General features: G+C 55.8%; 1 protein-coding gene across 2 annotated transcripts in view; it reads left to right on the top strand.

Annotated features, from left to right (window-relative positions):
* Nucleotides 1-12,087, top strand: part of EPHB2 (EPH receptor B2) — a 135,262-nt gene that overhangs the window by 34,843 nt on the left and 88,332 nt on the right. For both annotated transcript variants that reach the window (XM_080564239.1, XM_080564238.1), the window contains exons 2-3: nucleotides 6,852-6,916; nucleotides 11,397-12,081. In XM_080564239.1, coding sequence (XP_080420365.1) covers nucleotides 6,852-6,916; nucleotides 11,397-12,081 — 750 coding nt within the window. The remainder of the gene's footprint in view (nucleotides 1-6,851; nucleotides 6,917-11,396; nucleotides 12,082-12,087) is intronic.

Here is a 12,087-nt window from a genome sequence, read left to right as displayed (position 1 = left end):
GTTCAGCGAGCGGGACGGGAGGCAGGGCCCTCATCTCCTGCACCTCCGTGCCCTCTCCTCCCTGGGGTGACGTCCTACCGAGGGTGGCACCGGAGTGCTCCTGGTGTGCTCCGTGGGGCAGGTGAGCTGCCTGATGCTTTAGCACCGGGTAAAACGTCGGCCGCAGCTTTGGCTGCCTGAGGCTCGAGCTCCAGTTCTCCGAGCTGAGGTTTTTGCCCTTCCTCCAGTACCAGAGGGACGCAGAGGGAGTTCGCCGTGGGGCTCCTGGGTTGCGGTGTGACCTTTCCCTTGCCAGAGCTGTATGATATCTCTGGGGTCGGCCCTCCCCCTTCTTGCCTTGTTAGCCCCGAGGAGACTGGATGTGCTCTGGAAGGTGGAGATGCTGGACGATGCCTCTGTTTGTAGGTCTCGGTCTGTCTGGACCCTGTTTTCCAGGTGAAGGGGTTGAACAACTGGGTACCTGTCTCCGCCTGGGTTCTCGCAGTGCCGGGACTGCCGGCACAGACTGCTCCTGCAGCACGGGGCGGCTGCCCCCGGGGTGGCCTTGGGGGCTTGGGGCTTTGGGCAGGATGCGGGCAGTTCCCATCCCAGCTCAGCCGTTGCTTCTCCTCGCTCCCTATCAATCACTCTCCCTCTTGGAGTTTAAGTGGATCCCTGAGTGAAGTATCCAAAATATCCTGTAGCCGCCGGCTCACAATGCAGCGTGCTGTTACCGCGCCAGCGGGTCGGCCGGGGGGGGATTGGGTTTCAGTTTGTTCCGCTGGCCACTGGCCAGGCAAAGCAAAGCTCGGTGCTGCAGGGAAAGGCCACTGGGTTTGCTCAGCCCCTCTTAGCTCTTGCTGGCAAAAATATTATAATAAGGCTCCAGTAAAGCACGGGAGGCAGAGAGGAGCCTTTCAACTGCTGGAAGGATAAATAGATCTGCAGCGAGGGCTCCGTGGGGCGGGGGACAGACGGGTTTCTCATTAACCGCCCCTCCTGCGTGGGGATGTGGTGGCTGCACCTGAGGCCAGGCTGGAAACGCCGTTTCACGAGCACGTGTGCCCGTGCAGAGCAGTTTGATGTTTTGCTGGGCTCCAGCACGGAGTCTCGTTCAGCGCCAGGGTCTTCCCTTCCTTCAGCGTCACTCCAGCATGGATTAATCTGACGAGGTGCGTTAGCTGGGCGTCCAGGCCCGCTTCTGGGAGATGGTGGTGATGCACAGTCTAAGCTGTGTCTGCCCTGGCTGACTCGGGATGACTTTGCTCCCAGCACCTTTGCTCCACCAGTGAGGTCTGGGTAACTTCTTGCCTGCCTTTGCACATCCAGCCTCGGCCACAATCACTGCGATTCTGGGTCAGCCTAGAAGCTTGTACCCTGCATTAATATTGTACAAGGATTAAAATACTGGCGAGTGCCCTACTCTCAGAGAAGAGCTGACATGAGAAGTGAAAGGTGAAGGGAAAAAGCTGTGGGTGGAAAAATGAGGGTGTAGGCTTCAGCTATCTGTGGGGCTATTTATTTGTCCAGCTGTTTCTTTATCTGGATGAGTTTGGAGCCTGCGAATGTCAGGGATTTGCCAGGACTTCTGAGAAACCCAGGTCCAGATGTTCTAAATTGGTCTGAATTGGCAAAACTCCATGGAAGTTATTTTTCCGGACATGGAGAAGTGTGTCTGCAGTGCGCGCAGATCCCCTGCTAATCCCTTGCCCCTCCAGCCTCTCTGCCACCGTCTCCTGGTCCTGTCACTCTCCGTCCCCAGCCCTGGGCATCCCGTGGTGGAGGCCCCAGCCGCAGCCAGCACCCACCGTGATCCTTGTCCTCTCCTCCCAGCTCCCGGGTCTCAGTCCTGACCTGTCCAGATGGGCCGAGCCGGTGCGGCTGAGACCCCCACACTGGTTTCACCTGTGGCTGAGCACCAAGGAGGTCACGCAGAAATCTCGGAGCCCCTCTCCCAGGTGACTGCTGTGAGCGTGGAGGCCGTGGCGTGGCGGCAGTGATGTATTTTTGCATGCAAAGTGCTCGAGCTGGGATCCAGCGCGGGGCAGAGGCCGCGGACCCTGACGTGCTCTTGTAGCAAGCAGCAGTGCCTCCCCTGGCAGGCCGTGACAGCAGCGGGCCCCGGCGCTGGCGGAAAGTTGCTTATTGAAAGCATCTTCAAAGTGAAAAGGACAGGCACTTATCTCCTAACCGTCCCGTGGGGAGCAGTGCGGTTTCTGGTGGGAAGCAGGCCAGAGTTGCGTCTGCTAGTTTCGAGCAGCTGCAGGTTTATTTATAATGCTGTGGGTAGCATGTGAATCTGCAGATAAACACGCGGGAGGGAATAACACAAACAACAATATTGAGAAAATACTGCTCCGGCAAGAGCGTTTCACGGAGCCGCAGCTATCGCCAGCCACCAGAGATGGGCCAGGGGCCAGACACCCACCCGTGCTGCTCCTGGGGGCATTTTGCTCCGCGTCATCACTGTCGCTGCTGGAGGGTCGCTCTGTGCAGGATGCTGGGGGTCCCGGGGTGCCTGGGCCTGCTGCTGCACCTTCCTGCAAGCAGCCCCCTGCTTTTGGGTGCCATCCGAGCTGCCAAACCAGGAGGATGGCGTTGTGGAAGCGTCGGCTGTGGCAGCGAGCAAAGCTGCTAAATCTGCTGGCCGAAGCAGGCGACTTCTCCCCTCCACGCTTTGCAGGGCACTAGCGATTGGTTTTGGGACTGCCCGTCCAGAAACTGGTCCGTCCTTGTAGTCTGCAGGATGCTGGTGCGGGAGCTGGTCCTGCTGGGTGGCTGGAGCAGGGTCTATAGGGTATATAGGGACAGCCTGTAGGATCAGAAGGGCTGCTGGGTTGCCTTGTCAACCCACCGTGGGTCACAGTCGGTGCAAGGGGCTGAGCACGCCGAGGGCTGAGCCCCGCTGGGACTGCTGCGTGTGGAGGACTTGCTTCTGGAGGATGGTAGGCTCCTGTTCCTTGGGGCTTATCGCGCCTCGTGGGAGTCTTTCACCTGCAGCAGGCCCGTGCACAGCTGACATCTCGGGACCTGGAGGCGAGTCACCGATCCGCTCAGAGACGTCTGCGGTGCAGACATGAGCACCTCCTAGGTTATCACACCTTGATGGGCCAGAAGGAACCGCGGTGGCCTCCTGCCCAGCTCCTGCTCCCGCAGCACGTGCTTGCCCAGATTCTGGCTCACCCCGGACGGGGAAGGATCCAAATGGTACAAGGGCTGCATCTCTCGATGATTGGTCTTCAGAGGTGGATACCTTCCCTGCTAGAGCAGAACCTTGTTTTCCATCTGCTTTACTGGGCTCAGCTCCCAGGCAAAGCGGTAGCTGCAATTTCCCTTGTGGGCTAAGGAGCTCCGTGTGCTGCTGCTTTCTTCCAGCGTAGGTCCTTACGGACCACAGTCACCTTCCAAACTCCTCTTTGGCGGTCTCCCACAGAGCTGCAACGACAGAATCTCACCTAGCTGAAGGAGAAGTAAGCCCTGGCAGCACCACAGCCTTTTTCTTGAGCAGCTGAGCTGGGCAGCAAGGCCTCATCTCACCACGTTAAACCTTCCTGGTCTATTGATCGCTAGCTCACGCTCAGTGCCAGCGTTTTCGGGATGAGATGACAGAGCATGGCTTGGCTGCATCTTCCCAGGGCCTTTGTCCCCCCACAACAGCTTCTTGCCATGGAGATGTGAAGTGCTCTGAGTCTGGGAGAGAGGCAGAGGGAAGCCACTGCAGATGGGGAACACGCTGGGTTATTGGACATTGCTCCTGATTTAGTTTGCTGGAGAAAAGAATTAACGTGCTTCTCTCGCCTAGAAATAAGCAACTTCTGAAGGATGAGACAGTGAGCTTCCCTGGAGGGTTGTATGGCCTCTCCGAGCTCAGGGAGGGGGTGTGAGGAGCTTTGGTCCAGGTATACAGGTAAGATAACTTGGCGGCAGGCCGTTGTTAGCGTGTTTTGAGGTCAACCAGCAATGGATGGCGGATCAAGCCCACCACCACCCTTGAAATCCAGCCTGGCTTCACATGCACATTTGCAGTCAGTGCAGCTAACGAGGTTTGCTCTAATTTGTGGGGACCAGTTATTCGCAATTTTACGGAATTCAGGCAACTACTGCCAAATGCTGACATGTCAACTGATCTCATAATGCTTTCTGGACATTAGCCAGGGCGACAATTTGCTAGAAGAGATGTGTAAAAAGGGGCACAAAGAGATGTTACAGCTGTGCGCAATGGGGACTGCGGTCCTGGGGTCCACCCTAAATGAAGAAGGTTGATAAAGAGAAGCCCCAGAGAAAAGGAGCTGTGTTAGAGTGAAAGAATAAGGATGCTCAGTTAATCTAGTTATCTTCACGAAGGCTGAGAGGTGATTCATTTGGCACTGGTAAGCAGCACAAGAGGGAAAGGAGGTTTTGGGTAACAGAGTCTTTGTGAAAGTAAAAGGAAATCTAATAACTGGCAGCGTAAGTTCAGACTAAAAGTAATGGAAGATAAATTATTTTTTTTTAGGAGAAGGTAATTGACCTTTGGAAAAACCTGCTGGAAACCTGCAGTTTTCTACTCCTTGTTAGCTTGTGTTGGACGTGGTGCCTGGGGACATGGTTTAGTGGGTGCCACTGGTGGTAGGAGGATGGTTGGACCAGGTGATCTTGAAGGTCTTTCCCAACCCTAATGATTCTATGAAGATGAATGTCCTTGGGCCAGCTTGGGTAGATGCATGTCTCAGAGGAGATGGGAAACTCTTCAGCTGTGGGTTAGGGGCAAGGGCGAGGGCTTTGGGCAATGCTCTGCATTAATGTGCTGGGCACATTTCCACTGCACCAAGTTTTCGTAAAAGAAAAGGCTTTTAAAAATGCAAATTATTTCAAAATACTGTTTTTATTTGGGGAATTACTTATACTGTTTTAGAGTGTATCTTCTTTTATGACAGTCACTGCTATTAATATATTTACTACGTATCATTGTCATTGATAGCTAAAATAAATTAACAAATACAGTTTTTTATTTTTATTTTTTTAAGTAATGCAGATTCTAGCTAGCACTGGGCAAAAAATGTTGTTTTCCTTCTAGATCAAAGTGCCACTGGTGTTTTAATGAAAAAGCCAGATACTTTGATAAAATAAACACTATTATTAAACTATGTAAACAAATACTCAGTTTAAAAAGAAATTTCATAAATCTGAATGACAACATTTCTGCGCTAGCTATTTTCCAGAACTTTTCTTACTGGGAAAATTTGAAAAGGACTATTTTTGCTTTCTACTTTTGGAATAAAACCAAATTTTGAAATGCTGGTTTCCTGTGAACTGGAAACCGCTGGCTCTAACCAGGAGTAACGAACAACCCACAGCCTGAAAATGATTTACTGCTAGAAGTAGGTGCAAGTAGCATATCTATGCTGAGGCACTTTTTAGCTCACTTATGGGAAAAGAGAATTTCCGTGGACTGCTCAGCAGGCTGAATAACAACCATTTTGCCATTTCTGCATCCAGGTTTGTCTGTTCAGATGACGGATCTTGCACAAGGCTGGTCTTTTCTTCCTTTGTGTTCAGTGAAAGTGGAAAAGGTGGAGATGCTTTTTGGGAATTTGTGGCAGGATGCTCGTGGTTTTCGGTGGCCAGGAGCAGCAGCAGGACACGGTTGCAGCCAGGAACTCTCCATCCCCCCCTTCTGCTGGGGGAACTGGCACCACCTCTTGGGTCTGTAGGCTGGTGGCTGGAGATCCCTACTAAATAGGGGCTGTCCCCTTGGAGCGCTCTCAGGGAGCAAGCCGTGGCAGGGTGGGTGTACACCTGGCACATAACGTGCTTTTTCTTGGGAGCTGGAGAGCCCTAAAAATTCAGCGTTTCCTTGCCTGTTCCACAGTAATTGGGAGGGCAGGGGAAGGGAAGCTACAGGCTGTATTTCGGGTTTGTGTCGATTGTGCATGCAATGGATGCTTTCCAGCATCCGTGCAAATGTAGTTGGCATCCCGAGCACGTGCGCTCAAATCAAGCGCTGGTTCATGTTCTCCATGCAGAGCAGAGAGATAGGGTTTCTTCTGTGGCCATCACCTGGGACTTAGCCACAGAATCACTGTCTTGTACAGTCTCTCCTGCAAGCTTTACGCTTTCCCCTGGCTGGGGAACATTTCCCCACTTTACCCAAAGTACTGGCAGGGCATAACCCAAGCATCCCTTCTCTTGCCATCAGCCTGGTGTAATTATGCCAGCCAATAGCTATTTAGGATAAAAAAAAAACCATGAGTGCAAGAGATAGGACAAGTTTTAGGGAGGACAAGGAGCGTTGTCCAGAAAGTTCACTGCCTACGTGGCTTAGGAAGCCATCCTCTGCCTCTGTTCAGTGCTGATCAGCTGTAGCAGCATCTGCCCAAATTGCCTGGAAAACCAGCTTTAATATTGACTTAATTTTTAAGTACGGCAAGTCCTTGAAGTGCTGTTCCTTCCTGTCGGCTACTACATGGCCAAGGATTCTGCCTGCCATGCACAGTGCTGAGAAAAAAACGTCTCACTTTTGCAAACGGGAATGAAAGGTGATGGAGAGAACCTGTCCAGGCCAGGGCTCCTCCTCGGCCACTACTGCAGAGCTGCTCCCAGGCTGTGATTTCGGATTTTGAGGAGGAAACTCCAGCTGGACACTGGAGGGAATGAGGGAGCCGGGTCCCTGCAGAGCAGGGAGACGCAGTGCTCCGGTCCCTGCTGCCTGCTCACTGCCTGCACCTACCTGGGCACGGGCAGAGGGGGAAAAAACAATGGTAGGGCTAGAGCAGGGGGATGGAGGGAGGGCGAGGAGCAAGATCTGGAAGACCTCCTTTCCTCCTCCTGCTCCTTTACTGTCCTCAAGCCCCAGACCGACACTGACTCCTCGTTTCTCCTTCCTCCTGCAGAGACGCTGATGGACTCCACAACGGCCACAGCAGAGCTGGGCTGGACGGTGCATCCTCCCTCGGGGGTAAGTCATCCTCCTGCTGTACGGGAGCTGCGTGCCAGGTCTGCGGTCTCTGGGCCGCGGGTGAACGTTGGTGGGGTTGCTCAGTGAAAGGCACCTGCTGAAGTGCTTTGGCCAAATGAAAAGTTGTGATGGGAAGAGTATAAAAAATGAAGACAATTTCTGCTTCTGGTAGTTTTCTAGGAGGCGACACTTCCCCAAACTATCCCATGTTCAAGAAGGGCAGTTCTCACCTTACAGCATCAGGCTCACGTGATGTTGGGGGACTTACACTCGCTGTGAGGCTGCCCTGTAGTCGGTTAAAGATGAGGGAGAAGGAGGAATGAAATGCGAAGGCCACCATCATTTGTCCCCAGAATCTCACTTGTTATCTCATTGCTCATCACCTGCTGGAGAAAAGGATCAGGGCATTGGCCTGAGAGGTTGCACACTTAGCAGCTGTCTGATAAAGTCCTGAAATGAAAATGCAAAGTGCATGTCTGCAATATGGCCCTGGGATAACGTGGACCCAGACAAGGCTGTTAGGAACACCCAGCAACTCACGGCAGGACCTTTGCTAGCTCATTGTTGATCCTCTCCACTTTCCTGGCACCACGAGTCCCCTGGGCCCCATCCCAAGGCCACCCAGATCAAGCTCCTTCAAACCAGAGCCTGGCCAAGGCAGCGTGTCTCTGCACACATGGAAGAGGCCCCGGCCACCTCTGTCTCTCACCGGGTTTGTGTGGGGCACTGAGATGCTTGGAGCATCCCTCCCCTCTCTGCCCGCGGTGGCTGGGAGCAGCTCGGGGCCGTGGTGCCCGACACCCCCTGGCTGCCACCAGCCGGCGCGGGGGCGAAGGTGAGGCTGGCAAGGGACTCTCATAGCACCCCGAGCCAAGCTGTGCCCCCAATGCAGTGTCGTGCTCGCCCTTGGGTCTGGCAGCTGAAGCCCCCGGAGACAATTCCCTGCCCCACGCACAGCGGTGAAGGCTCAGCACCCATCCTGCCCTGCACCCAGCCCCGGCCGGGGCCAGATGAAGACATTCCTTTGGGCCTCACCCCGGGGCTGACAGCAAGCCCGCTCCCTGAGCCAGCTTGGCAGAAGAAAAGAAGCGGATGAGAAAAGCCTCTGTCGAGGAGATTAAACCCTGCGAGAGCGGCCTCCTCGGTCTGCCTGGCCGACCCGCAGTGCCGGGGCGCAGGGGCTGCCGGCACCGGTCCCCCATCACCATGATAAAGCCCCGCACCCGCCTGCCAGCCCGACCGCCCCACCAGCTCCAGCCCGGCCGCCGAGGGGGGATGACGGGCACACAATGGGCCGGAGCAGAGGTCAAGTCTTTTTCTCTCCTCGCCCAGCCTTTCTTGTTTGCGGTTTTTCCATATGTAAAGCACGCCTTGCTTCCAGCTCGCCAGCCCCGCGGTAATGAGGCCTGGGCCTGCTGGAAGCCGTCTCTCCGTATTATTGTGCTGCCTTCTTCTTTTGAGTTCCCGGCATGTTAATTAGAGAGCGAGGAGAAAGGGAGAAGCTTCTAATTAAGCGATGAGGGGCTGATGCACAGGGGTGACTTTCTCTCCCAGCTGGGAGAAGGGAGCTCGGGAGCGGGGCGTTGCAGGGTCGGCTCGGCCAGCGGTGCCGGCGGCCCCACGCAGCCCCTGCTCGTCGTGCTGGGCACCCTGAGCTGGCCCTGGGCATCCTGCTCGGTCCCTCATCCCTTCTGGGAACCGCTTAGGAAGAAGCCTGTCTGGGAAGCCCAGCACGGTGCTGGTGCTGCTGGTGGGGTCACCTCCTGTCCCCATGGATGACGCAGCTTCAGCAAGATCGGGTGCAACCAGGGTCACCTGGAAGAAGCCCCCGATTGCTGCTCTGTTTAGTGTTTTATTTCTAAGCTAAAAGCCCAAATAGGTGTTTTTTTTTTCTTTTTTTTCCCTTGCTGTGGAGCTCCTGTGCTGTTCATAGCTCTTCCTTTGCCCTGCCTCCGCCATCCACCATGAGCCTCAGGCTGCAGAGACTCCTTCCACCACCTGCTCCTCCTGCCTCGTGGTGCTGAGCTCTTCAGGCTGTGTCCTGAGCCCTCCCTGGGGCCATGCAGGAAAGGGTGAGGGACAGGTCAGGTACTGGGCATCCCTGTGTCCTGGTGGCTGACATGCTGGTTTGGAGTGGTCCAGGCAAGGGAGAGCCGAGACAGAGGCAGGGCAGGGGAGGTGATCGTTTTCTTATGCCTTGTCCTTGGTTCTTTCACCCCTTCACCAGCAGCGCCCTAAAAAGCAGAGAGATCCTGCGTTTTTCCACTAGCATGCCAAATTTGTTTCTGGAAAACAAAGCAAAGGCTCCCCCTGCATTTTGAGAGGATGCTCTCCTCCCCTCCCTCCCCACAACGGGAGCAGATTTGCAGCCATGGCCAATCAGCGATGGTTGGAGCTGTTTAGGGATCTTCCCTGACAGCCTTCTGTTCAGCTGTTAGCCTTGATGTGCAAAAACCAATCTGTCTCTCATCTTGGGAGCCTCTCTCTGCAGTCCTGAGTGCCCTTGTGAAGCTGTTTGCTGGCCACAGGGCGGGGATATGGGGACGCCTCTGCTCCCGCGGGGGTTTTGCCGCAGTCCTTGGTCCTGGCACAGGTGCTGGATCTGAGCACCGGGAGCATCGGCTCGGTGCTGCTGTCCTGCCCTGGGTGCTGCAGGGCTGTGCCATGCGCGGTGAATTTCTTGTGCGTGGGAAACAGCTCGCTTTCCACTTGAGCAGGTTTATGGACAAGTTCACGGAGAACTGCTCCAGCTGGCTGGGGGTTTGTCACTCGAGCTGGACCCCAGTCCCTACGGTCGGCATCGGCAGGGGTCAGCTCTGCCCTGTCCAGCCTGCAGGGTGCTCTGGGTGGTGCAGCTCTGGCCTGGTGCAGAATGAGCTTGTCCGGCTGGTCTCTGATTCCTTTGCCGTATAGTCTGGTGATTCCCATCCACGGAGACCACCCTAAGATTTCCCAGACCTCTCTCCTGTCCCCATTGGAAGCTGAGGTGGAGGGAGGCACAAAGGGCCAAGGGGCAGGGGAATCCCATCTGCTTGCTCTCCTCTGGCTCCGTTGATGGTTGGGCCCTTGCTCACCCTTGCTGCCATGGAGCCTTGCCAAACCCAGGACAGAAAGGGATTTTCCTCCTCCCTTCTCCTTCCCTGGGTCACCTCTCTGGTGCAATCTGCCCAGGGTGTTCAGCAGCATGGTTTGGTGGGGGTCCTCAGTACAGGAATCCTGATGGATCCCAGCAGGTAAATCCCATCTCTGACCTGCTCTGAAGTGTCTCCCCGTCTTACAAAGGATGGAGACAGCAACAAGCCCTGAAGGACTGGACAAAAGGGCAGAGATCTGGACATGGCCAGCCAGGAGTGGGTGCAGGTAAGGGTGGTGGTGTAGCTGCCCTGAGCTCTGCAGAGACCCCTCCAGAGCTGGCAGAGCTGGTTGCTGTGGTTAGTCAGCTGGGAGGAGCTGGGCTGACCTTCCCGTGGGGAAACCCAAGATTGTTTGCAGGGAAAATGCACTGACTCTGAGCTGTCTTCCTGGGAAGGATGCTACTGCAGCGCCACCAGCCATGGGACATGCCACAGGCCCACTTTTAAGGCAGCGGACACTCCGGCTTGGGGCTGGCTCCTGTGTCACACATCTGGGAGGGACACCAAAAAAAGTCGGTCCTTGTAGGATGAGGGCTACCAGAGGGATCGAGCCCAGCGCGTCCCCCTTTCTGGATATGTGGCGAGGTCAGGCAGGCTCCCATAAACCTTCCCCCCGGGCTGCTGGCCAGCCATGTGCGTCTCTTACTGCATGTCCTGAAGCGTGGGCTTGGTTGAGGAGGCAGGGTGGGATCCCACGAACGGTGAAGCACTGGAGGGGGCCGTGAGCTGCCCTTCCCAGACCCTGTCCCCGGGGGATGCTGCCTGCACCTTGCGCCGGTGCTTCAGCTGCAGCCTCCAGGAGGTTTTGCAGTCACGTTGTGAACTCCTGAGAAAGCAGAGCCTGTCTGCCACGTTTGTAACCGTAGCGGCACCGGGGGGAATACATCTGCTAAAGGCATCGTATTACTTTGCCGTGAGGCTCTGCAGTTGTGAGGCCTCTGCGGCGCTGCGCAGCCGCTTGGTGGGAGCCCCTGCTAAAGCCATTACTGCTGCAGACAAAGTGCACGGCCCCTCCGTGCCCCGACGCGCCCAGGCCACGTGCGGGGACGTTTTACCCTAAATCTGGGCATCGAGCACGGTGGTGGGCAGACAGCTGCTGGCAGCCACCAGCGCCCAAGGTGGGTCAGGATGGAGAGACGCAGGGGTGGGTGCTGGCGCCGTGACCGTGCCTGGGCAAGGAGGCATTGGGTGCTGGCGTGGGCATGGTGTGGCACAGCTCGTACGGGGACAGTGTGCCCGCTCAGCGTGCAAGGGGACTGGGAAGAGGCAAAGCAGGCGGGAACCCCATTTAATGCCGTGACCGTCGGTTCCGTGCAGCCCACTGACTTTCTTTGTCCTGTCCGCAGTGGGAAGAGGTGAGCGGGTACGACGAGAACATGAACACGATCCGCACCTACCAGGTGTGCAACGTCTTTGAATCCAGCCAGAACAACTGGCTCCGGACCAAGTATATCCGGAGGCGAGGAGCACACCGCATCCACGTGGAGATGAAATTTTCCGTCCGGGACTGCAGCAGCATCCCTAACGTCCCAGGCTCCTGTAAGGAGACTTTTAATCTCTATTATTATGAATCAGACATTGACTCTGCCACCAAGACTTTTCCCAACTGGATGGAAAACCCTTGGATGAAGGTAGATACAATTGCTGCCGACGAGAGCTTCTCGCAGGTGGACTTAGGTGGGCGGGTGATGAAGATAAACACCGAGGTGCGCAGTTTTGGGCCCGTCTCCAAAAACGGTTTCTACCTGGCCTTCCAGGACTACGGAGGCTGCATGTCTTTGATCGCAGTCCGTGTCTTCTACCGCAAGTGTCCCCGTGTGATCCAGAACGGGGCTGTCTTCCAAGAAACTCTTTCAGGAGCGGAGAGCACCTCCCTGGTGGCGGCTCGGGGGACGTGCATCACCAACGCGGAGGAGGTGGATGTGCCCATCAAGCTGTACTGCAACGGGGACGGCGAGTGGCTGGTGCCCATCGGCCGCTGCATGTGCAGGGCAGGCTACGAGTCGGTGGAAAACGGGACCGTCTGCAGAGGTAACC

Source organism: Anser brachyrhynchus, assembly GCF_964034855.1.
Source record: "Anser brachyrhynchus genome assembly, chromosome: 21".
In the NCBI taxonomy this organism is placed as follows: Eukaryota; Metazoa; Chordata; class Aves; order Anseriformes; family Anatidae; genus Anser; species Anser brachyrhynchus.
This window is presented reverse-complemented; position numbering and strand designations above follow the sequence as displayed.